The 25,611-nt window shown below is 44.3% G+C and overlaps 1 protein-coding gene across 3 annotated transcripts in view; it reads right to left on the bottom strand.

Moving 5' to 3' along the window:
• Positions 1–24,106, bottom strand: part of LOC106562666 (E3 SUMO-protein ligase PIAS1) — a 101,248-nt gene extending 77,142 nt beyond the window's left edge. For all 3 annotated transcript variants that reach the window (XM_082957956.1, XM_082957955.1, XM_082957957.1), the window contains exon 1: positions 24,044–24,106. In XM_082957956.1, coding sequence (XP_082814082.1) covers positions 24,044–24,067 — 24 coding nt within the window. In that variant the 5' untranslated portion in view covers positions 24,068–24,106. The remainder of the gene's footprint in view (positions 1–24,043) is intronic.
• Between the last annotated feature and the right edge of the window lie 1,505 nt (positions 24,107–25,611).

The raw sequence follows: 25,611 nt of genomic DNA on the forward strand, positions 1-25,611 counted from the left end.
GCGAGAGAGAGAGAGAGAGAGAGAGAGGTTAGTGATATGAGAGATGAGAGAGAGAGGTTAGTGATATGAGAGAGAGAGAGAGAGAGAGAGGTTAGTGATGAGAGCGAGAGCGAGAGAGAGAGAGAGAGAGAGGTTAGTGATGATGAGCGAGAGAGAGAGAGAGGTTAGTGATGATGAGCGAGAGAGAGAGAGAGAGTTAGAGAGAGGTGAGAGATGAGAGAGAGAGGTTAGTGATATGAGAGAGAGAGAGAGAGGTTAGTGATATGAGAGAGAGAGAGAGAGAGAGAGAGAGAGAGAGAGGTTAGTGATATGAGAGAGAGAGAGAGAGAGGTTAGTGATATGAGAGAGAGAGAGAGAGAGAGGTTAGTGATATGAGAGGGAGAGAGAGAGGTTAGTGATATGAGAGAGAGAGAGAGAGGTTAGTGATATGAGAGAGAGAGAGAGAGGTTAGTGATATGAGAGAGAGAGAGAGAGGTTAGTGATATGAGAGAGAGAGAGAGAGAGAGAGAGAGAGAGAGAGAGGTTAGTGATATGAGAGAAAAGAGAGAGCTTAGTGATATGAGAGAGAGAGAGAGGTTAGTGATATGAGAGAGAGAGAGAGGTTAGTGATATGAGAGAGGTTAGTGATATATGAGAGAGAGAGAGAGAGAGAGAGAGAGAGGTTAGTGATATGAGAGAGAGAGAGAGAGGTTAGTGATATGAGAGAGAGAGAGAGAGAGGTTAGTGATATGAGAGAGAGAGAGAGAGAGAGAGAGAGAGGTTAGTGATATGAGAGAGAGAGAGAGAGAGAGAGGTTAGTGATATGAGAGAGAGAGGTTAGTGATATGAGAGAGAGAGAGAGGTTAGTGATATATGAGAGAGAGAGAGAGAGAGAGAGAGAGAGAGAGGTTAGTGATATGAGAGAGAGAGAGAGAGAGAGAGAGAGAGAGAGAGAGAGAGAGAGGTTAGTGATAGAGAGAGAGAGAGGTTAGTGAGAGAGAGAGAGAGAGGTTAGTGATATGAGAGAGAGAGAGAGGTTAGTGATATAGGAGAGAGAGAGAGAGAGAGAGAGAGGTTAGTGATATGAAGAGAGAGAGAGAGAGAGAGAGAGAGAGAGGTTAGTGATATGAGAGAGAGAGAGAGAGGTTAGTGATATGAGAGAGAGAGAGAGAGAGAGAGAGAGAGAGGTTAGTGATATGAGAGAGAGAGAGTAGTGATATGAGAGAGAGAGAGAGAGAGAGAGAGAGAGAGAGGTTAGTGATATGAGAGAGAGAGAGAGAGAGGTAGTGATATGAGAGAGAGAGGAGAGAGGTTAGTGATATGAGGAGGAGAGAGAGAGAGAGAGAGAGAGAGGTTAGTGATATGAGAGAGAGAGAGAGAGGTTAGTGATATGAGAGAGAGAGAGGGAGAGAGAGAGAGAGAGAGAGAGAGGTTAGTGATATGAGAGAGAGAGAGAGAGGTTAGTGATATGAGAGAGAGAGAGAGAGAGAGAGTATGTATGAGAGAGAGAGAGAGAGGTTAGTGATATGAGAGAGAGAGAGAGGAGAGAGAGAGGAGAGAGAGGTTAGTGATATGAGAGAGGAGAGAGAGAGAGAGAGGTTAGTGATATGAGAGAGAGAGAGAGAGAGAGAGAGAGAGAGAGAGAGAGAGAGAGAGAGGTGAGGTATGAGAGAGAGAGAGAGGTTAGTGATATGAGAGAGAGAGAGAGAGAGAGGTTAGTGATATGAGAGAGAGAGAGAGGTTAGTGATATGAGAGAGAGGAGAGAGGTTAGTGATATGAGAGAGAGAGAGAGAGAGAGAGAGAGAGAGAGAGAGAGAGGTTAGTGATATGAGAGAGAGAGAGGAGAGAGAGAGAGAGAGAGAGAGAGAGAGAGAGAGAGAGTTAGAGAGAGGTTAGTGATATGAGAGAGAGAGAGAGAGAGAGGTTAGTGATATGAGAGAGAGAGAGAGAGAGAGAGAGAGAGAGGTTAGTGATATGAGAGAGAGAGAGAGAGAGAGAGAGAGAGAGAGAGAGGTTAGTGATAGGAGAGAGAGAGAGAGAGAGAGAGAGAGAGAGAGAGGGTAGTGATATGAGAGAGAGAGAGAGAGAGAGAGAGAGAGATACACACTGGTTAGTGATAGTAGTGAGGGCAGAGAGAGAGAGAGAGGTACTGGTTAGTGATAGTAGTGAAGGACTGATATGGGTCCTACTCAGAGTGATACACTGCGTCAGAGGTTTAGATGTTACTAAACCTCCCACACACAGAGACAACGGAGATGAAAACCCGCGTGCACACCAACACGTCCACACATTAAAGTACGGACACATGCAACCCTCTGACACAGAAATGTAAAAGCCCTTACATGTACGTCCACATTTAGGCTAGTTCAAACACATAGGACTACTGCCACACAGTCTGTCTCCTATCCAGACTGAACACACACCTGTTAGTGCCCTACCGTGTTGTAGCCCCCCTCCACAACACAGGCCGGAATCAAACCAACCAGACAGTAAAAAGGGCCTTTGAAGGCGTATGCAGGCAGGCCAGTGCTCAGCTGCGTGGCAGACGGCAGCCTCTTTGAACAGACTGTTTCATCGGTCAGAAGAGGCATGGGGCTATAGAACTGCTGGGGCTGGCAAATACACTCTGATGCAGGACTTGGGAGTCACTAGTGCTCTCTCTCACTCACACACACACACACACACACACACACACACACACACACACACACAAAACGACCCATTCCAATGCTTTTCATCTCATGTGAGCTCCTCTAAAAACGAGCAGTACAGTACACATGAAGGGGCCAGTAGCCAGTACTGGCACAAAAGGTGCTTGCCCACTACAGAACAAACACACCAAGGCCAAGCTTGCAAAAAGAGTGTGCACATTGCACAATGCTAACACAATACTAACACGCACAAAGCAGCCATGCACACAAGTCTAATGCCGCACACATTCAAGGCACAGTCACACAACCACATGCCTCCATACTCACTCACACCGTGTAAAGAATTATACTGAGACATTCAGCAGTCTACCAAAATCTGGCATAGAAGAAGCTAGGTGAGATTGAAGTGATACAAAGTCCCTTCTGCCTGCCGAGGGGCTGATAGAGAAAGAAAATAAATGTTCAACTAAAAATGGCCACATTTTAGGTAGGCCATGATAGAGCTGCACAATCCATCCAATTCACATCTAAATCCACATTTTTCATCCAATTCACATCTAAATCTAAATCCACATTCTCCATCTAATTCACATCTAAATTCACATTCTCCATCCAAGTCACATCTAAATCCACATTCTCCATCCAATTCACATCTAAATCCACATTCTCCATCTAAATCCACATTCTCCATCTAATTCACATCTAATTTTAAATTCATATTCTCCATCTAATTCACATCTAAATCACAATATTGACATGTGCAATATCCATATCGCAGAAATATTTTGAAAACGCCACTCAGCCGTGTGTAACGTCAGTTTTTAATAGTTTGGTCAGTTTGTCGTCTCTCTCTTCCTGCGGCTGCTTTCCACACACACCAAGCTCCGCCCCCTGCCAATCAAACGCGGCGCAGTTCCATCCTTTTCGCTGTTAAATTCACTAGAAGTTTGCATGCTGTTCTGTTAGGTCAAATGCAGGTGAACAGATTGTTCCAAACAAGAACGATGCCACCTTCCACTTTGCTTCTTAATATAAACTATTATATTTCTATGACTTATACAGTTCAAGTGTTTTGATCTATATTGCAAGTCAATCACAATCCCAATACTAGGTAAGAAAATAAATAATTAGCATTGAGTTTTTTTGTCCCATATCGTGCATTCCTACCCTAAGCCTGGGTGTTGAATCTAGCATGACCTATTTGTGATCTATTTGCACTTTCCTTGGTTTGAAATTACAAAATGTGCCAGTGTGAAATTGGTTGATTCAACATGTCTGGTTCTTAAAACATTCTTAAAACAAAATGACCTTCACCTGGTTTTGATTGTCCATTGCTCGAAAAAGAGAAAATATTACGTAACGTGATACACAACACAAATCAGAAGACTTTGCAAGCTCTTCTTTCAGGACAGAAAAGACACTGGATTTCCAACACTTGATCTTCATCCTTGCCGTGTATGAATCCTGGCTTAGGAAAGCCACCAAAAATTCGGAGATTTCCATACCCAACTACAACATGTTCCATCAAGATAGAACTGCCAAAGGGGGAGGAGTTGCAATCTACTGCAGAGATAGCTTGCAAAGTTCTGTCATACTTTCCAGGTCTATGCCCAAACAGTTCGAGCTTCTAATTTTAAAAATGCATCTCTCCAGAAATAAGTCTCTCACTGTTGCCGCCTGTTATAGACCCCCCTCAGCTCCCAACTGTGCCCTGGACACCATATGTGACTTGACTGCCCCCCCATCTATCTTCAGAGTTCATTCTGTTAGGTGACCTAAACTGGGATATGCTTAACACCCCAGCAGCCCTACAATCTAAGATGGATGCCCTCAATCTCACACAAATTATCAAGGAAACCACCAGGAACAACCCTAAATCCGTAAACATGGGCACCCTCATAGACGTTATCCTGACCAACTTGCCCTCCAAATACACCTCTGCTGTTTTCAATCAGGATCTCAGCGATCACTGCCTCATTGCCTGCGTCCGCTATGGGTCCGCGGTCAAACGACCACCCCTCATCACTGTAAAACGCTCCCTAAAACACTTCTGCGAGCAGGCCTTTCTAAATCGACCTGGCCCGGGTATCCTGGAAGGATATTGACCTCATCCCGTCAATCGAGGATGACTGGTCGTTCTTTAAAAGTAATTTCCTCACCATCTTATATAAGCATGCCCCTTTCAAAAAATGTAGAACTAAGAACAGATATAGCCCTTGGTTCACTCCAGACCTGACTGCCCTTGACCAGCACAAAAACATCCTGTGGCGAACTGCAATAGCATCGAAAAGTCCCCGCGATATGCAACTGTTCAGGGAAGTCAGGAACCAATACACGCAGTCAGTCAAGAAAGCAAAGGTTAGCTTTTTCAAACAGAAATTTGCATCCTGTAGCTCTAACTCCAAAAAGTTTTGGGACACTGTAAAGTCCATGGAGAACAAGAGCACCTCCTCCCAGCTGCCCACTGCAGTGAGGCTAGGTAACACGGTCACCACCGATAAATCCATGATAATCGAAAATTTCAATAAGCATTTCTCTACGGCTGGCCATGCTTTGCTCCTGGCTACCCCAACAAACAGCTCAGCACCCCCAGCAGCTACTTGCCCGAGCCTCCCCAGCTTCTCCTTCACCCAAATCCAGATAGCAGATGTTCTGAAAGAGCTGCAAATCCTAGACCCGTACAAATCAGCTGGGCTAGACAATCTGGACCCTCTCTTTCTAAAATTATCCGCCGCCATTGTTGCAACCCGTATTACCAGTCTGTTTAACCTCTCTTTCGTATCGTCCGAGATCCCTAAAGATAGGAAAGCTGCCGCGGTCATCCCCCTCTTCAAAGGGGGTGACACTCTAGACCCAAACTGTTATAGACCTATATCCATCCTGCCCTGCCTTTCTAAAGTCTTCGAAAGCCAAGTTAATAAACAGATCACCGACATTTCGAATCCCACCATATCTTCTCTGCTGTGCAATATGGTTTCCGAGCTGGTCACGGGTGCACCTCAGCCATGCTCAAGGTACTAAACGATATCATAACCGCCATCAATAAACGACAGTACTGTGCAGCCGTATTCATCGACCTGGCCAAGGCTTTCGACTCTGTCAATCACAACATTCTTATTGTCAGACTCAATAGCCTTGGTTTAAAAAATGACTGCCTCGCCTGGTTCACAAACTACTTCGCAGACAGAGATCAGTGTGTCAAATCGGAGGGCCTGTTGTCCGGACCTCTGGCAGTCTCTATGGGGGTACCACAGGGTTCAATTCTCGGGCCGACTCTTTTCTCTGTATATAAATCAACGATGTCGCTCTTGCTGCGGGTGATTCCCTGATCCACCTCTACACAGACGACACCATTCTGTATACTTCTGGCCCTTCTTTGGACACTGTGTTAACTAACCTCCAAACGAGCTTCAATGCCATACAACACTCCTTCCGTGGCCTCCAACTGCTCTTAAACGCTAGTAAAACCAAATGCATGCTCTTCCAACCGTTTGCTGCCTGCACCCGCCCGCCCGTCTAACATCACTACTCTGGACGGTTCTGACCTAGAATACATTGACAACTACAAATACCTAGGTGTCTGGCTAGACTGTAAACTCTCTTTCCAGACTCATATCAAACATCTCCAATCCAAAATCAAATCTAGAATTGGCTTTCTATTTCGCAACAAAGCCTCCTTCACCCACGCCGTCAAACTTACCCTAGTAAAACTGACTATCCTACCGATCCTCGACTTCGGCGATGTCATCTACAAAATAGCTTCCAATACTCTACTCAGCAAATTGGATGCAGTCTATCACAGTGCCATCCGTTTTGTTACCAAAGCGTCTTATACCACCCACCACTGCGACCTGTACTCTCTAGTCGGCTGGCCCTCGCTACATATTCGTCGCCAGGCCCACTGGCTCCAGGTCATCTATAAGTCTATGCTAGGTAAAGCTCTGCCTTATCTCAGCTCACTGGTCACGATAACAACACCCACCCGTAGCACGCGCTCTAGCAGGTATATCTCACTGGTCATCCCCAAAGCCAACACCTCTTTTGGCCGCCTTTCCTTCCAGTTCTCTGCTGCCAGTGACTGGAACGAATTGCAAAGATCGCTGAAGCTGGAGACTTATAATTCCCTCACCAACTTTAAACATCAGCTATCTGAGCAGCTAACCAATCGCTGCAGCTGTACGTAGTCCATCTGTAAATAGCCCACCCAATCTACCTACCTCATCCCCATATTGTTTTTATTTACTTTTCTGCTCTTTTGCACACCAGTATCTCTACTTGCACATCATCATCTGCTCATCTATCACTCCAGTGTTAATCTTCTAAATTGTAATTACCTTGCTGCGATGGCCTATTTATTGCCTTACCTCCTCACGCCATTTGCACACACTGTATATTAACTTACTTTTTTTCCTATTGTGTTATTGACTGTATGTTTGTTTATTCCATGTGTAACTCTGTGTTGTTGTTTGTGTCACACTGCTTTGCTTTATCTTGGCCAGGTCGCAGTTGTAAATGAGAACTTGTTCTCAACTAGCCTCCCTGGTTAAATAAAGGTGAAATAAATAAAATCCTAGTTCTTCCATTAACAGGCAGACAACAACTCTAGTGAGACAGGATACAGTATTATCACAGATTAGTGTGAGATAGGAATGGCCAGGGACCTCATGATATGATCACCACTCTTAGGTGTTGATACGATATGTATGGTGATCCTCACCATTCTATATGTACTGTGATTCCATACTGTGATTTTATTGTAATTCAATGTTCCAAACATATTGTTCACCATATGTCTGCTGCAGAGAGAGGAGAGTCAGTCATGAGAAAACAAGTTTTGATCAGTCATGGAAATACAAGCACTAATGTTTTGGTGCAGGTACAGCAAACTAGCGCAAAAATACGATATATTGTCCAAAATAATATCCCGATATATTTTTTTATTTTACTTTTATTTAACTAGGGAAGTCAGTTAAGAACAAATTCTTATTTACAATGACGGCCTACCCCGGCCAAACCCTAACGACGCTTGGCCAACTGTGCGCAGCCCTACGGGACTCCCAATCATGGCCGGTTGTGATACAGCCTGGAATTGAACCATGGTCTCTAGTGACGCCTCTAGCCCTGAAATGCAGTGCCTTAGACCGCTGTATCGATTTCCCCCATCATTAACAATAGTCACAGAGTACCAAAGACTGCATGTTTCCTGTCTGGATGCAGCTTTTGACCCTCCATCAGTGTAATCTAGAGATTTGCTGTGTTCTGTGGTCCACAACTTCAGGATAACCTTTCCCCAAACTCTAATCCAGCTGGATAGCCAGAGCCATGGAGGGATTAATGCATCCACGTTACGTCAGAAACACACACTGCACATCTCCTTGTCTGTTTTATACCAGGTGTCTTACTGGCTAACAGAGATGCAGCTCCTCATTTCTAGCTAGGTGACTGGGAGATGAAACTGATTACGGCCTGCCAGGCGGCTCGGCTCAGCTCTGCAGTGTGTGCGTTTATGGATGTGTGTGTGTGGCTGTTGTGGGGGTGGACTGTACCTGCCCATTATATAAAACCCTGCTAGAGAGAGTAGAGCTTTAGTCTGTGTACCAGCACCCCCCCTCCATCCACCTTCCCCCACTCCATCCTCATCCTCCCTCCCCCCATCCTCTCTCCCCCTCCCACTATCCATTCTCCCATCTCTCAGCCTTCCAGAGCCACTGGCTCGAGATCAACTCGGAAAATACCTAATTTCATTGTGCTCTCTGGGTATATTACACAAGCAGAGCACGTTACTGTCTCAGGAGAAAGGAGCTAGCTACAGGAGAGACAGCACGTTACTGTCTCAGGAGGAAGGAGCTAGCTACAGGAGAGACAGCGCACGTTACTGTCTCAGGAGGAAGGAGCTAGCTACAGGAGAGACAGCGCACGTTACTGTCTCAGGAGGAAGGAGCTAGCTACAGGAGAGACAGCGCACGTTACTGTCTCAGGAGGAAGGAGCTAGCTACAGGAGAGACAGCGCACGTTACTGTCTCAGGAGGAAGGAGCTAGCTACAGGAGAGACAGCGCACGTTACTGTCTCAGGAGGAAGGAGCTAGCTACAGGAGAGACAGCGCACGTTACTGTCTCAGGAGGAAGGAGCTAGCTACAGGAGAGACAGCGCACGTTACTGTCTCAGGAGGAAGGAGCTAGCTACAGGAGAGACAGCGCACGTTACTGTCTCAGGAGGAAGGAGCTAGCTACAGGAGAGACAGAGCACGTTACTGTCTCAGGAGGAAGGAGCTAGCTACAGGAGAGACAGAGCACGTTACTGTCTCAGGAGGAAGGAGCTAGCTACAGGAGAGACAGCACGTTACTGTCTCAGGAGGAAGGAGCTAGCTACAGGAGAGACAGAGCACGTTACTGTCTCAGGAGGAAGGAGCTAGCTACAGGAGAGACAGAGCACGTTACTGTCTCAGGAGGAAGGAGCTAGCTACAGGAGAGACAGAGCACGTTACTGTCTCAGGAGGAAGGAGCTAGCTACAGGAGAGACAGAGCACGTTACTGTCTCAGGAGGAAGGAGCTAGCTACAGGAGAGACAGAGACTAGTACTTCTACTACATCTACCAGGACAGTATGGAGACTTAATGGAGGAGGACATTCCCTCTTTTCCTTTGAAAGATGTGGTTCAGACAGGACCTACCTAGGCTGTAGTGTATGTCTGGCAGAAAGGCAGGAGTGCCACGTTGCCCCGGGCTACAGAAGTTTGGTCCCAGCTTGCCCACAGGCAGGGCTGATTTCTCAACCCCGGTTAGACTGAGCAGCACAACGCAAGTCCAGACTTTGCCACTACCATGTTTTTTTAACCTGAAACCAAAAGAGTGGAGTCAATGCTGCTAGTGTAACGCCAGTGTACAGGTTGCTGCTAGTGTAACGCCAGTGTACAGGTTGCTGCTAGTGTAACGCCAGTGTACAGGTTGCTGCTAGTGTAACGCCAGTGTACAGGTTGCTGCTAGTGTAACGCCAGTGTACAGGTTGCTGCTAGTGTAACGCCAGTGTACAGGTTGCTGCTAGTGTAACGCCAGTGTACAGGTTGCTGCTAGTGTAACGCCAGTGTACAGGTTGCTGCTAGTGTAACGCCAGTGTACAGGTTGCTGCTAGTGTAAAGCCAGTGTACAGGTTGCTGCTTTGTCTGTGTACACAACCCACTCACAGGGGGGAGAGATAAATAACTTCACAGCAACACAGGAAACCACCTGCTGGATTATTGCTGACCTCTCCCTAGACCTTGGCCTCAATCATCCACAGAGGAAGGGAGAGCATGAAAGAGGTTGAGGAAGGCAGAGAGAGACTGTGTGGTAGGTGAAACTATCAGAGAGAGAGAGAGACGGTGTGGTAGGTGAAACTACGAGAGAGAGACAGTGTGGTAGGTGAAACTACCAGAGAGAGAGAGAGAGAGAGAGAGAGAGACGGTGTGGTAGGTGAAACTATCAGAGAGAGAGAGAGAGAGAGAGAGAGAGAGAGAGAGAGAGAGAGAGAGAGAGAGACGGTGTGGTAGGTGAAACTATCAGAGAGAGAGAGAGAGAGAGAGAGAGAGAGAGAGAGACAGTGTGGTAGGTGAAACTATGAGAGAGAGAGAGAGAGAGACGGTGTGGTAGGTGAAACTATCAGAGAGAGAGAGAGAGAGAGAGACGGTGTGGTAGGTGAAACTACCAGAGAGAGAGAGAGAGAGACGGTGTGGTAGGTGAAACTACCAGAGAGAGAGAGAGAGAGAGAGACGGTGTGGTAGGTGAAACTACCAGAGAGAGAGAGACGGTGTGGTAGGTAAAACTATCAGAGAGAGAGGGACGGTGTGGTAGGTGAAACTATCAGAGAGAGAGAGAGACGGTGTGGTAGGTGAAACTACCAGAGAGAGAGAGAGACGGTGTGGTAGGTGAAACTACCAGAGAGAGAGAGACGGTGTGGTAGGTGAAACTATCAGAGAGAGAGAGAGGGAGAGAGACGGTGTGGTAGGTGAAACTATCAGAGAGAGAGAGAGAGAGAGAGGGTGAGAGAGACGGTGTGGTAGGTGAAACTATCAGAGAGAGAGAGAGAGGGGGTGAGAGAGACGGTGTGGTAGGTGAAACTATCAGAGAGAGAGAGAGAGAGAGACGGTGTGGTAGGTGAAACTATCAGAGAGAGAGAGAGAGAGAGAGAGAGAGAGACGGTGTGGTTGGTGAAACTATCAGAGAGAGAGAGAGGGTGAGAGAGACGGTGTGGTAGGTGAAACTATCAGAGAGAGAGAGAGGGAGAGGGAGAGAGACGATGTGGTAGGTGAAACTATCAGAGAGAGAGAGAGAGCGAGGGTGAGAGAGACGGTGTGGTAGGTGAAACTATCAGAGAGAGAGAGAGAGAGAGAGAGACGGTGTGGTTGGTGAAACTATCAGAGAGAGAGAGAGAGAGACGGTGTGGTAGGTGAAACTATCAGAGAGAGATAGAGAGAGACGGTGTGGTAGGTGAAACTATCAGAGAGAGAGAGAGAGACGGTGTGGTAGGTGAAACTATCAGAGAGAGAGACGGTGTGGTAGGTGAAACTATCAGAGAGAGAGAGAGAGACGGTGTGGTAGGTGAAACTATCAGAGAGAGAGAGAGAGACGGTGTGGTAGGTGAAACTATCAGAGAGAGAGAGACGGCGTGGTAGGTGAAACTATCAAGAGTGAGAGAGAGAGAGAGAGAGAGACGGTGTGGTAGGTGAAACTATCAGAGAGAGAGAGAGAGAGAGAGACGGTGTGGTAGGTGAAACTATCAGAGAGAGAGAGAGATACGGTGTGGTAGGTGAAACTATCAGAGAGAGAGAGAGAGAGAGACGGTGTGGTAGGTGAAGCTATCAGAGAGAGAGAGAGAGAGAGAGACGGTGTGGTAGGTGAAGCTATCAGAGAGAGAGAGAGAGAGAGAGAGAGAGACGGTGTGGTAGGTGAAACTATCAGAGAGAGAGAGAGAGAGAGAGAGAGACGGTGTGGTAGGTGAAACTATCAGAGAGAGAGAGAGAGAGAGAGAGAGACGGTGTGGTAGGTGAAACTATCAGAGTGAGAGAGACGGTATGGTAGGTGAAACTATCAGAGAGAGAGAGACGGTGTGGTAGGTGAAACTATCAGAGAGAGAGAGAGAGAGAGACGGTGTGGTAGGTGAAACTATCACAATCTTGCAACCCATCCGTTGCAAGATTGTGCGCACGTCTTCGATCTCCGCAGCATCGTCATTGGACGCCAAGTTTATTTTCCTTTCTTCGTCCATGCAGGTCCTGTGTTCTTCCACCTCCCTGGATCACACAACCTATAGTAAGGACCCGGTGTTAGATGGTAAGCTAGGCACTAACGAAGTAGCTGGAAAGGGCTCCATGATTCACACAACCTATAGTAAGGACCCGGAGTTAGACGGTAAGCTAGGCACTAGCCAAGTAGCTGGAAAGGGTTCCGTACCATTAGAAGAGCCCATGTTACTTCTCTAGCTTGTTGTGACAACCTGGGGACCGTTACTGCAGTCCAGTCCAGCACTGAAATCAGACACAGAGAGAGATATCTGCCTCAGCCTACTGCAATCAGAGAGAGAGAGATATCTGCCTCAGCCTACTGCAATCAGAGAGAGAGAGATATGTGCCTCAGCCTACTGCAATCAGAGAGAGAGAGATATCTGCCTCAGCCTACTGCAATCAGAGAGAGAGAGATATCTGCCTCAGCCTACTGCAATCAGAGAGAGAGAGATATCTGCCTCAGCCTACTGCAATCAGAGAGAGAGAGATATCTGCCTCAGCCTACTGCAATCAGAGAGAGAGAGAAAGATATCTGCCTCAGCCTACTGCAATCAGAGAGAGAGAGAAAGATATCTGTCTCAGCCTACTGCAATCAGAGAGAGAGAGAAAGATATCTTCCTCAGCCTACTGCAATCAGAGAGAGAGAGAAAGATATCTTCCTCAGCCTACTGCAATCAGAGAGAGAGAGCGATAGATATCTGCCTCAGCCAACTGCAATCAGAGAGAGAGAGAGATATCTGCCTCAGCCTACTGCAATCAGAGAGACTGAGATATCTGCCTCAGCCTACTGCTCGGTGCTTAGTCTCATAACCTCATCTCCACTGCACTCCAGTCTCAACTCCCTCACTCATCCACACATAGGCCTCTACACAGCGGCATGGTTTTGGAGTGCAATGCTGCCTCATGCATAGAAGATCGGTCAGCGAGTCCACAGACGCCAGCGAATCCACAGAGTCCACAGAGGCCAGCGAGTCCACAGAGGCCAGCGAGTCCACAGAGGCCAGCGAGTCCACAGAGGCCAGCGAGTCCACAGAGGCCAGCGAGTCCACAGAGGCCAGCGAGTCCACAGAGGCCAGCGAGTCCACAGAGGCCAGCGAGTCCACAGAGGCCAGCGAGTCCACAGAGGCCAGTTGGTTGACCATTAGGTTGACCATTAGGTAGCCCCTCTGGTTCTTTCAGTAGAATCTTGTCAGGTGTGGTTCTGCTTGCCGGCCGACTACAGTTCTTTCAGTAGACTCACGTCAGGTGTGGTTCTGCTTGCTGGCTGACTACAGTTCTTTCAGTAGAATCTTGTCAGGTGTGGTTCTGCTTGCCGGCCGACTACAGTTCTTTCAGTAGACTCACGTCAGGTGTGGTTCTGCTTGCCGGCCGACTACAGTTCTTTCAGTAGACTCACGTCAGGTGTGGTTCTGCTTGCTGGCTGACTACAGTTCTTTCAGTAGAATCTTGTCAGGTGTGGTTCTGCTTGCTGGCTGACTACAGTTCTTTCAGTAGAATCTTGTCAGGTGTGGTTCTGCTTGCTGGCTGACTACAGTTCTTTCAGTAGAATCTTGTCAGGTGTGGTTCTGCTTGCTGGCTGACTACAGTTCTTTCAGTAGACTCACGTCAGGTGTGGTTCTGCTTGCTGGCTGACTACAGTTCTTTCAGTAGACTCACGTCAGGTGTGGTTCTGCTTGCTGGCTGACTACAGTTCTTTCAGTAGACTCACGTCAGGTGTGGTTCTGCTTGCTGGCTGACTACAGTTCCAAGTAACTTCCAATGGCACAGGAAACATCATGCAAATTTCTGCACAGTCGTTCGACACCGAAATCAACAAGTGAAACTAACGTATACTGTTAGGGTTACGATGTTTTCTTTAAAATGTCTGTTTCCGGGAATAGAAAGGGGATTTCCTCTGTTGTGGCCTAACATGCCAACTGAAATTAAATCCAAATGGTTTGAGCATCCACTGGAAATACATCTAGTCTTCGGCACACTCGATTTCTTAATGAGACATGTTCAGCTCAGAGGTGAATGGGAGAGGCCAGGGGAAGACCGGGGGAGAGACCAGTGGAGTGGCCGGGGAGTGGAGAGGCCGGGGGAGAGGCCGGGGGAGAGGCCGGGGGAGAGGCCGGGGGAGAGGCCAGGGGACGTGCCCAGTTCTATGTTTAGTCATTATTAAGTGAGGGTGAGGCCGGGTCACAACCTGCTGTCATGTCCATTAAAATCTATGCAATATTTGGGGTAATGGTTGTTTTAATTGACTGACATGTAGTGTCTACGATAGTAACATGGTGTCAGAATCAGAAAATTAAGTTTTCACTATTTATAGGAGCATAATTAAAAAACAATAAGAAACTGGCCATTTAAAGCATTTCGTTTTTATTTTAGCTTTCATCCTTAGACACTGTCTCTGTACTGCAGTAGTGTAACTAAAGGCTATGGGAAGGTGTGCAGAGGACTAACTGTGAGGAGAAACTGTGAAACCTGTAAATAGGTACTGGAGCTGCTCCCAGGTAGGAGGAAATCATCTGTTGAGAGAGGTGGTATATTTTCCCTCCCAATCCTTCTGCTGCTTTCTCTCTGCAACCTTAAGAACATATTCAAACCTTTCTCTCTGCAGATTTAAGAACATATGCAAACCTTTCTCTCTGCAGACTTAACATTAGAGGTCGACCGATTAATCGGAATGGCCGATTAATTAGGGCCGATTTCACGTTTTCATACTCTGTATTTTTGGCCACCGATTTGCCGATTATTAAAAATATATATATTTTATTTTTTACACCTTTATTTATCTAGGCAAGTCAGATTAAGAACACATTCTTATTTTCAATGACGGCCTAGGAACGGGGGTTAACTGCCTTGTTCAGGGGGATTTGTTTTTGCAACCTTCGGTTACTAGTCCAACGCTCTAACCACCTGCCTTACATTGCATTCCACGAGGAGCCTGCATGGCAGGCTGACTACCTGTTACGCAAGGGCAGCAAGAAGCCAAGGGAAGTTGCTAGCTAGCATTAAACTTATCTTCTAAAAAACTATCAATCTTAACATAATCACTAGTTAACTACACATGGTTGATGATATTACTAGTTTATCTAACGTGTCCTGCGTTGCATATAATCGATGCGGTGCCTGTTAATTTCTCATTGAATCACAGCCTACTTCGACAAACAGGTGTTGATTTAACAAGCGCATTTGCGAAAAAAAGCACTGTCGTTGCACCAATGTACCTAACCATAAACATCAATGCCTTTCTTTAAAATCAATACACAAGTATATATTTTTAAACCTGCATATTTAGTTAATATTGCCTGCTAACATGAAATTGTGTCACATCTCTAGCGTTCATTGCACGCAGAGTCAGGGTATATGCAACAGTTTGGGCCGCCTGGCTCGTTGCGAACTAATTTGCCAGAATTTTACGTAATTATGACATAACATTGAAGGTTGTGCAATGTAACAGGAATATTTAGACTTAGGGATGCCACCCGTTAGATAAAATACAGAACGGTTCCGTATTTCACTGAAAGAAAAAAACTTTTGTTTTCGAGATGATAGGTTATTAATATGGTCGAATCCGGAAACTAAGGCTCGTATTTCTGTGTGTTTATTATATTATAATTAAGTCTATGATTTGATAGAGCGGTCTGACTGAGCGGTGGTAGGCACCAGCAGGCTCGTAAGCATTCATTCAAACAGCACTTTCGTGCGTTTTGCCAGCAGCCCTTCGCTGTGCTTCAAGCATTGCGCTGTTTATGACTTCAACCCGGGTGGGTATAATTTGTGGAACGTTCCAACAGGAATCTATTCCAAAAACTTTGTAAATAACAAGGTTTCCAAAAAACAACGCATACAAAGTTGTATAGCGGCAGAATAAGATACCGGGTAGGGAGTGGTCTATTTCATAGCGTTTTTCACTCATCACGTTTATTCTGAAAAATGTCTGTCCTCACTCTGGTTGCCTATGGACAAACATTAAGAATAAGCTACGTGGTGAGTTGATGCCTATTCCGCAGCTAGTTAGCTAGGTTTGTATGCATTGCTACTTTGTATGCGTTGTTGGTTGGCAACCTTTTACTTTACGTTTTTTGGAACAGATTCCTGTTGGAACGTTCCACAAATTATACCCACCCCTTCAAGCCTATCAACTCCCAAGATGAGGCTGGTGTAACCAATGTGAAATCGCTAGCTAGTTAGCGGGGAGACTTGGAAGGGGTTGTTCCCCTTCCTCTACATGGGTAACGCTGCTTCGAGGGTGGCTGTTGTCGATGTGTTCCTCGTTCGAGCCCAGGTAGGAGCTATACTGTTACACTGGCAATACTAAAGTGCCTATAAGAACATCCAATAGTCAAAGGTATATGAAATATAAATCGTATAGAGAGAAATAGTCCTATAATTCCTATAATAACTACAACCTAAAACTTCTTACCTGGGAATATTGAAGACTCATGTTAAAAGGAACCACCAGCTTTCATATGTTCTGAGCAAGGCACTTAAACATTAGCTTTTTTACATGGCACATATTGCACTTTTACTTCGCCAACACTTTGTTTTGCGTTATTTAAACCAAATTGAACATGTTTCGTTATTTATTTGAGGCTAAATTGATTTTAATGATGTATTATATTAAGTTAAAATAAGTGTTCATTCAGTATTGTTGTAATTGTCATTATTACAGATAAATAAATAACATTTTTAAAAATAAAAAAAATTGAAAATAAAAAAAATAATACCAAAAATTAATTAATAAAAAATATATATAAAAAATATTTTAAAAACCCGGCCGATTAATCGGAATCGGCTATTTTTGGTCCTCCAATAATCGGCATCGGCGTTGAAAAATCATAATCGGTCGACCTCTACTTAACATATTCAAACCTTTCTCTGCAGATTTAAGAACATATTCAAACCTTTCTCTGCAGATTTAAGAACATATTCACACCTTTCCTCAACAAGAGGAACAGTACAAGCACTAGTGTTATAGCCTAGGCTTTGATCAGACAGAACTTTTCAACTGATCTGACGTCAGCCGTAAACCTGGTCTGAAACCTGGACATCCAAACTTGCTATCCAAAGAAGCTTCAATGCAAATGATTTTCAAACCTGCTTCCATTACATGTCCAGCCAGCCCATAACACCAGTTACATGTTTCCACGGCAACACAGGGCTTCAAAATCACCTCGGCTGGTAGCTTGCAGAGGCAGGCTATTTTGGGCAGAAATTGTAAATTATACTTTTGGTACCCGAAGGCTATAATGAAATTTCACAATCTGTCTCAACACCACACTGTGCATTGAGCAATAAAGGTATTGTGACCAATAAAAGGGAAGACTGACCTCAGTAAAACCAAATGTATTTGTGCTGTTTTACCTCCACCATCGGTCCTCTATGAGCAGTCTGGCTGGACGATGCCATTGATCATCTATCTAAGGAACTAATCTATTTAACTTCAACTAAATGTCTGTGTCTGTTCTTAAGGAGAAGTCATGCTGTGTCAATATAGCACGTTGCTCTTAGTCAGCTCCAAGACTCGGAAATATGCCTCAGTCCCCCATTAATGAAATCCACCTGTGAAGAATCTGATGGTCACAAACAGTCCAGTCCAATAACATAGCCTCTCAGTTACTAGTTAGTCATGATGCAATGGAACAGTTTGACAAGTAGTAGGCTATGAGTTCAAAGCAGTAACATCACACCACCGCTATCATCACACACACACACACACACACACACACACACACACACGAGAAGAAAACAGTCATCATCCACTTTGGTGATTACTGAGCACACGTCGCTCTTCTGAATAGCAGTGATGTGATGGAGAGAAAGAGACAGAGACAGAGACGGAGAGAGAGAGAGAGAGAGAGAGAGAGAGAGAGAGCGAAGCCGTGTCATCTAGAGATTAGCCTAGCCACAGGCCCTACAAATAGACTTCACCTGTAAGCTTCCAGAGCAGGAGGAGTTACTGTACAGCCCCGTTGGTGCAGCTGTCTGCAGAATGAGACTAATGCAGATGAAGGACATTTACAATAGAAACAATTAAACGATTTAAGAAACAATATAGTCTGCGTCTTGTCTATAGCTTCCAAAAACAATAAACGCAACACATTTGAGGCCATTTTAGGCCTATTTATGACAGATTTCAGGGACCTCAGATTATTTGAAGCCATGGATGATTTGAGCCTAAATGTTGAGTTAGGGATCAATGCATCTTGAAGCACGGGTCACATCCTGTTCCAATCTAAGGGGTAGATATAATATTCTAGTGGTTTCTATGCCAATTAACAGATGCTTCAATCCAAAGTGATTTAAAGTAATGCGTGCATACATTTTACGTATGGGTGGTACCAGGACTTGAACCCACTATCCTGGCATTACAAGCACCATGCTCTACCAACTGAGCCACAGAATCAGACCCGTGTTACCCCGACAGAATCAGACCCGTGTTACCCCGACAGAATCAGACCCGTGTTACCCCGACAGAATCAGACCCGTGTTACCCCGTCAGAATCAGACCCGTGTTACACCGACAGAATCAGACCCGTGTTACCCCGACAGAATCAGACCCGTGTTACCCCGACAGAATCAGACCTGTATTGCAACTCAACAGGATGAGAAAGACAGCTCTGAATCATTTGATCACATTACCAATAAAGCAACTGGGGAGGCCTAGTGGTTAGAGCGTTGGACTAGTAACCGAAAGGTTGCAAGTTCAAATCCCCGAGCTGACAAGGTACAAATCTGTCGTTCTGCCCCTGAACAAGGCAGTTAACCCACTGTTCCTAGGCCGTCATTGTAAATCAGAATTTGTTCTTAACTGACTTGCCTAGTTAAATAAAGGTTAAATAAAAACTGATGAACTTTGGGCCACCTCTACAGAGGCTAGTTCAGAGGAGAGACTGACTCAGTGAGCACTACAACCACTAGCTATGGTTCACCAAATCAGCAAAGCCTTTTTCTCACTAACATTACCACTGGGAGGTAGGGTATAGCCTGTAGCATTATAAACATCTAGTATTCTCACTAACATTACCACTGGGAGGTAGGGTATAGCCTGTAGCATTATAAACATCTAGTATTCTCACTAACATTACCACTGGGAGGTAGGGTATAGCCTGTAGCATTAAAAACATATAGTATTCTCACTAACATTACCACTGGAAGGTAGGGTATAGCCTGTAGCATTAAAAACATATAGTATTCTCACTAATATTACCACTAACATTACCACTGGGAGGTAGGATATAGCCTGTAGCATTAAAAACATATTGTATTCTCACAACATTACCACTGGGAGGTAGGGTATAGCCTGTAGCATTAAAAACATATTGTATTCTCACTAACATTACCACTGGGAGGTAGGGTACAGCCTGTAGCATTAAAAACATCTAGTATTCTCACTAACATTACCACTGGGAGGTAGGGTATAGCCTGTAGCATTAAAAACATATAGTATTCTCACTAACATTACCACTGGGAGGTAGGGTACAGCCTGTAGCATTAAAACATATTGTATTCTCACTAACATTACCACTGAGAGGTAGGGTATAGCCTGTAGCATTAAAAACATCTAGTATTCTCACTAACATTACCACTGGGAGGTAGGGTATAGCCTGTAGCATTAAAAACATCTAGTATTCTCACTAACATTACCACTGGGAGGTAGGATATAGCCTGTAGCATTAAAAACATATTGTATTCTCACTAACATTACCACTGGGAGGTAGGGTATAGCCTGTAGCATTAAAAACATATTGTATTCTCACTAACATTACCACTGGGAGGTAGGGTATAGCCTGTAGCATTAAAAACATATTGTATTCTCACTAACATTACCACTAACATTACCACTGGGAGGTAGGGTATAGCCTGTAGCATTAAAAACATATTGTATTCTCACTAACATTACCACTGGGAGGTAGGGTATAGGCTATACCCTACCTCCCAGTGGTAATGTTAGTGAGAATAGCATTAAAAACATATTGTATTCTCACTAACATTACCACTGGGAGGTAGGGTATAGCCTGTAGCATTAAAAACATCTAGTATTCTCACTAACATTACCACTGGGAGGTAGGGTATAGCCTGTAGCATTACAAACATATTGTATGCTCACTAACATTACCACTGGGAGGTAGGGTATAGCCTGTAGCATTAAAAACATATTGTATTCTCACTAACATTACCACTAACATTACCACTGGGAGGTAGGGTATAGCCTGTAGCATTAAAAACATATTGTATTCTCACTAACATTACCACTAACATTACCACTGGGAGGTAGGGTATAGCCTGTAGCATTAAAAACATATTGTATTCTCACTAACATTACCACTAACATTACCACTGGGAGGTAGGGTATAGCCTGTAGCATTAAAAACATATTGTATTCTCACTAACATTACCACTAACATTACCACTGGGAGGTAGGGTATAGCCTGTAGCATTAAAAACATATTGTATTCTCACTAACATTACCACTAACATTACCACTGGGAGGTAGGGTATAGCCTGTAGCATTAAAAACATATTGTATTCTCACTAACATTACCACTAACATTACCACTGGGAGGTAGGGTATAGCCTGTAGCATTAAAAACATATTGTATTCTCACTAACATTACCACTAACATTACCACTGGGAGGTAGGGTATAGCCTGTGGCATTAAAAACATATTGTATTCTCACTAACATTACCACTAACATTACCACTGGGAGGTAGGGTATAGCCTGTGGTATTAAAAACATATTGTATTCTCACTAACATTACCACTAACATTACCACTGGGAGGTAGGGTATAGCCTGTAGCATTAAAAACATATTGTATTCTCACTAACATTACCACTAACATTACCACTGGGAGGTAGGGTATAGCCTGTAGCATTAAAAACATATTGTATTCTCACTAACATTACCACTAACATTACCACTGGGAGGTAGGGTATAGCCTGTAGCATTAAAAACATATTGTATTCTCACTAACATTACCACTAACATTACCACTGGGAGGTAGGGTATAGCCTGTAGCATTAAAAACATATTGTATTCTCACAACATTACCACTAACATTACCACTGGGAGGTAGGGTATAGCCTGTAGCATTAAAAACATATTGTATTCTCACTAACATTACCACTGGGAGGTAGGGTATAGCCTGTGGTATTAAAAAAATATTGTATTCTCACTTCTTCAAATCCCCAACACTGGAAGACACCAGGTCAGTGGATCTAGCTTTCACCACAGAGCTAAGGATAAGAGAAAGAGAGCGAATGGCACTGACTGCCTCCACTGTAGTGTTGATCTATGTACTGACTGCCTCCACTGTAGTGTTGATCTGATGTACTGACTGCCTCCACTGTAGTGTTGATCTGATGTACTGACTGCCTCCACTGTAGTGTTGATCTGATGTACCGACTGCCTCCACTGTAGTGTTGATCTGATGTACCGACTGCCTCCACTGTAGTGTTGATCTGATGTACTGACTGCCTCCACTGTAGTGTTGATCTGATGTACTGACTGCCTCCACTGTAGTGATGATCTGATGTACTGACTGCCTCCACTGTAGTGATGATCTGATGTACCGACTGCCTCCACTGTAGTGTTGATCTGATGTACTGACTGCCTCCACTGTAGTGTTGATCTGATGTACTGACTGCCTCCACTGTAGTGATGATCTGATGTACCGACTGCCTCCACTGTAGTGTTGATCTGATGTACTGACTGCCTCCACTGTAGTGTTGATCTGATGTACTGACTGCCTCCACTGTAGTGATGATCTGATGTGAGTGTAATGATTTGCAAGAAACACGAAGCGTTAATCATCAGTGGTGAAATACTATTTGTAGAAAGCAATCTCATGTCATACGAACTCAATCTGCTCTGAGTTTGAGCCTGGACATCGTTTAGGAACAGAAAGTAACAACAGACAATGTGTGTGTCTGTGTGAAGAATAAAAAGTTAAACACCAATGCCGTGCCGTAGAAGACATACACCCGAGGACATTAATATGGACTTAGTTTCCAAGCACACAACAATAGCAACACTTTGGAGAAAAGTAGAAAAATATCCCTCAGATCAATAGCAGCTCAAAGGGTGCCTGTCAAGCATCGGGTATCGTCAGTTAGGCCTAACTCATATTGTCCGCTGCAATGTCTCACAATAGATGTGCAGACTGAGACAACTCATAATAAAGCACAGTCTGAAATACTGTTCCAAATCAAATGGTTGACGTGAGAAAACTGAAGTATGTCTACATCTGAATCAATTGCTATTGATTGGTGATCCAGGTACACTAGATTATGAACCACACAAGCTTTAAATGAAATAATTCTGGGAAGGCAAGTAGGCAACTGCTCTGAAGGCACCATGCAGCAATGCTGAGAGAAATCATTGAGGAAATAGGTTGCTATGCAGGTTTGCATTTCTGACAATTAGTTTAGGGATAAATGTAGCCTTTGATCAAGCCTCTCAGTTCCACTGCGTTACGCCTCTCAGTTCCACTGCGTTACGCCTCTCAGTTCCACTGCGTTACGCCTCTCAGTTCCACTGCGTTACGCCTCTCAGTTCCACTACGTTACGCCTCTCAGTTCCATTACGTTACGCCTCTCAGTTCCATTACGTTACGCCTCTCAGTTCCATTACGTTACGCCTCTCAGTTCCATTACATTATGCATAAGAGTAATTGGAAGAAGGCATCTTCTGTACAGGGGAGTTTAAGAACCCCAGCGCTTGGCCTGAACACGAACAAGCATCGCTTGTGGTACGGTTTTGGAAGCATACGAACCTTATCTTTCATATCAGCGAGAAATCATTTGCAAAAAAGGTTAAATTGATACACATCTTTTTCCCACACGGCCATATCTCCAAGATACAGCGCGCATTAACTATCTAGCATGCTCCGAATACCTGTGTGTAACGGAAGGCCGCAGAAACGTGTTGTCACTGAAAAATACTGTCGGTGGCAACTGTGATAAAGCCAGTTAAAACAGTGTGCAGTAAGTGTATATTTTGTATTTGTAGAATTATTTTGATGTGATATGAAAGTAAAGGCCTTTATGCTTCTAGAATCGTATCATTGATTCCTGTTCAGATGGAGTATTTGGCTATCAGACAGTATACCTGTGAAAATAACATATGGTCATTGGACCTTAAAGAGGAGATCTTGGGCTAGGGTAAATTAGGGCTGAACTAACAAAACAAGTTACCAGAACTTGAACTGTAATACCGGCACCCCTGTACATATTTTATTTTTTACTGCTGCTCTTTAATTACTTGTTACTTTTATCCGTATTTATTGAAACCGCACTGTTGGTTAGAGCCTGTAAGTAAGCATTTCACTGTAAAGTCAGCACCTGTTGTATTCGGCGCATGTGACTAATAACATTTGATTTGAATGCATAGCAACGTGTTAAGATTAGCATAAAGTCAAAACGTGTTCAAGAATATCAACATATCAAAAGAACATTACTACACGTTTAACAACATCCATCACTTTGACTCAGTGATAGTCAGCTGGGGAAACAAAAATGCATTCACTTTTTCTCCACACCGCTATGTAAAAGTTACCTAACTACCCAGGCTACAAAACGTTTTCAAATTAGAACATCTTGTCACTGTTACACCATTAAAAGTGCATAATTTTATGCGTCTTGAGAAATGGATAAAACTGAAAACGCTTGAATAGTAGCCTAAACTAGCAAGAACCACATTTTGTCCTTCTCCTATCGCCAGCCTCTGTTCACTAGCTTGACAGAACGTCAAGCCCGCTCGCCCCTCTCCCAACGCTGACCAACTAATTAGCTGATAAAGGTATCCTCATTCAAACAGTCAACTACGACCCATCATTGTCATAAGATACTTAACTAAATGTCTACAAAATTTACATGGACCGAAAAGGAAAAATACTTTGAATTATTCCGCTAGCTAGCTAATAAAGATATTCTATGCAGGAGATCGCTAACGAACGAGCGGGTCTCTCTCAACATCAACAATAACATGTTCCAGCTTTCGCCTTATAGTGAATTCCTTTAAAGTTATCCTTATGCACAAACAATACACATACATTCACATTCAAATTAGTTCCTTGTCGTTTAAATTACACATGCGAAGACCTGCGTTTCATTATATCGTTTGCTAACCGTTTACATTTATAATGATTTCAAGCTGCGCTTTACCTTCAATTCCGCACTCTCCGCCATCTTGCAATTCCTAGTGCAGGCGTGATGACGTAATGTGACGTGCCGACCACTACGCTACGTGCTTGCGCTCATTGGGTGTGTATTTAAAATACCTGAAACGTTTGAGTGCTTAAAACTGTGTTAGTTATGCAGTACATATATTCCATCCCATATTCCGTTTCAAGAGATACGTTTAATTGACATGACACTTTGATGTCCTCAATCAATGCAAAATGCAACAAAACCAAGCTACCTGTGCAGCACAGACACCAATGCCATTATAATGTCTTAATTGATTCTAACAATGTTTCTTGTTTACATTTTCCTCTCCCAAACACCTACTTGTTCTTTGTAATGGAGTTCTCTCCATAGAAATTTTGTACATCATTTCCTCCACAAAAGAGAGCGACTCTGCTTCTAGGCTGATAGCTCTCTCTCTCTCTCTCTCTCTCTCTCTCAAGACAGGGAATAGATGTGGAAAGGATGTGGTTTTCTGTTAAACAGGAAAATAATGAATAAATGCAATGGATACCACAGGATAAGCAAATGGATCCAGAATACACCAGAATGGACTGGACTGGTAATAAAGTAGCACAGGACTGTATAATTAAAAACATATATCATCAAACAACTATCAGTAACAGTAAACACACAAAGTTACAACAACAATATTAAAGTACTTCTACACACACTCCATCCCACAAGTCCACTCAGAGGAGAAGTCAGGGGACAGTGGGCTGCACAGTGAGAAGAGCTGTCAGGTATCGTGCCCCCTGACAACGTGCCCCTTAGCAACCATTCAGGGTCAAGTCACACAGGTCAGAGAGAGTTTGAGAGGCCGGTTAAAGGCTTGGTCGAAAATATACATTATATTTTCGACCTAGGTTTATGGTGCCCCCTGACACTCAGGCAAGCTCCTGGGAGATGGGGAGTGAGCTGTGCAGATTGAAAGGGTTGTGAGGTGCTGATAAGAGTCAATTCGTAACAAAAACAGTTCTTGAGATATGCTTGAAACGATTTAGTGCAGTCAAAAATTTGATTTTCCTGTTTTATATATACACTATATATTACAAAAGTATGTGGACACGTCCTCAAATGAGTGGATTCGGCTATTTCAGCCACACCCGTTGCTGACAGGTGTATAAAATCGAGCACACAGGCATGCAATCTCCATAGACAAACATTAGCAGTAGAATGGCCTTACTGAAGAACTCAGTGACTTTTAACGTGGCACCGACATTGGATGCCACATTTCCAGCAAGTCAGTTCATCAAATTTCTGCCCTGCTAGAGCTACCCCGGTCAACTGTAAGGGCTGTTATTGTTAAGTGGAAACTTTTAGGAGCATTAACGGCTCAGCCATGAAGTGGTAGGCCACACACTCTCACAGAAAGCACATAAAAATAAAAATCATCTGTCCTCGGTTGCAGCACTCACTACCGAGTTCCAAACTGTCTCTGGAAGCAACGTCAGCACAAGAACTGTTCGTCGGGAGCTTCGTGAAATGGGTTTCCATGGCCGAGCAGCCGCACAAAAGCCTAAGATCACTATGCACAATGCCAAGCG

Source organism: Salmo salar, chromosome 11, assembly GCF_965601325.2.
Source record: "Salmo salar chromosome 11, fSalSal1, whole genome shotgun sequence".
Taxonomy (NCBI): Eukaryota; Metazoa; Chordata; class Actinopteri; order Salmoniformes; family Salmonidae; genus Salmo; species Salmo salar.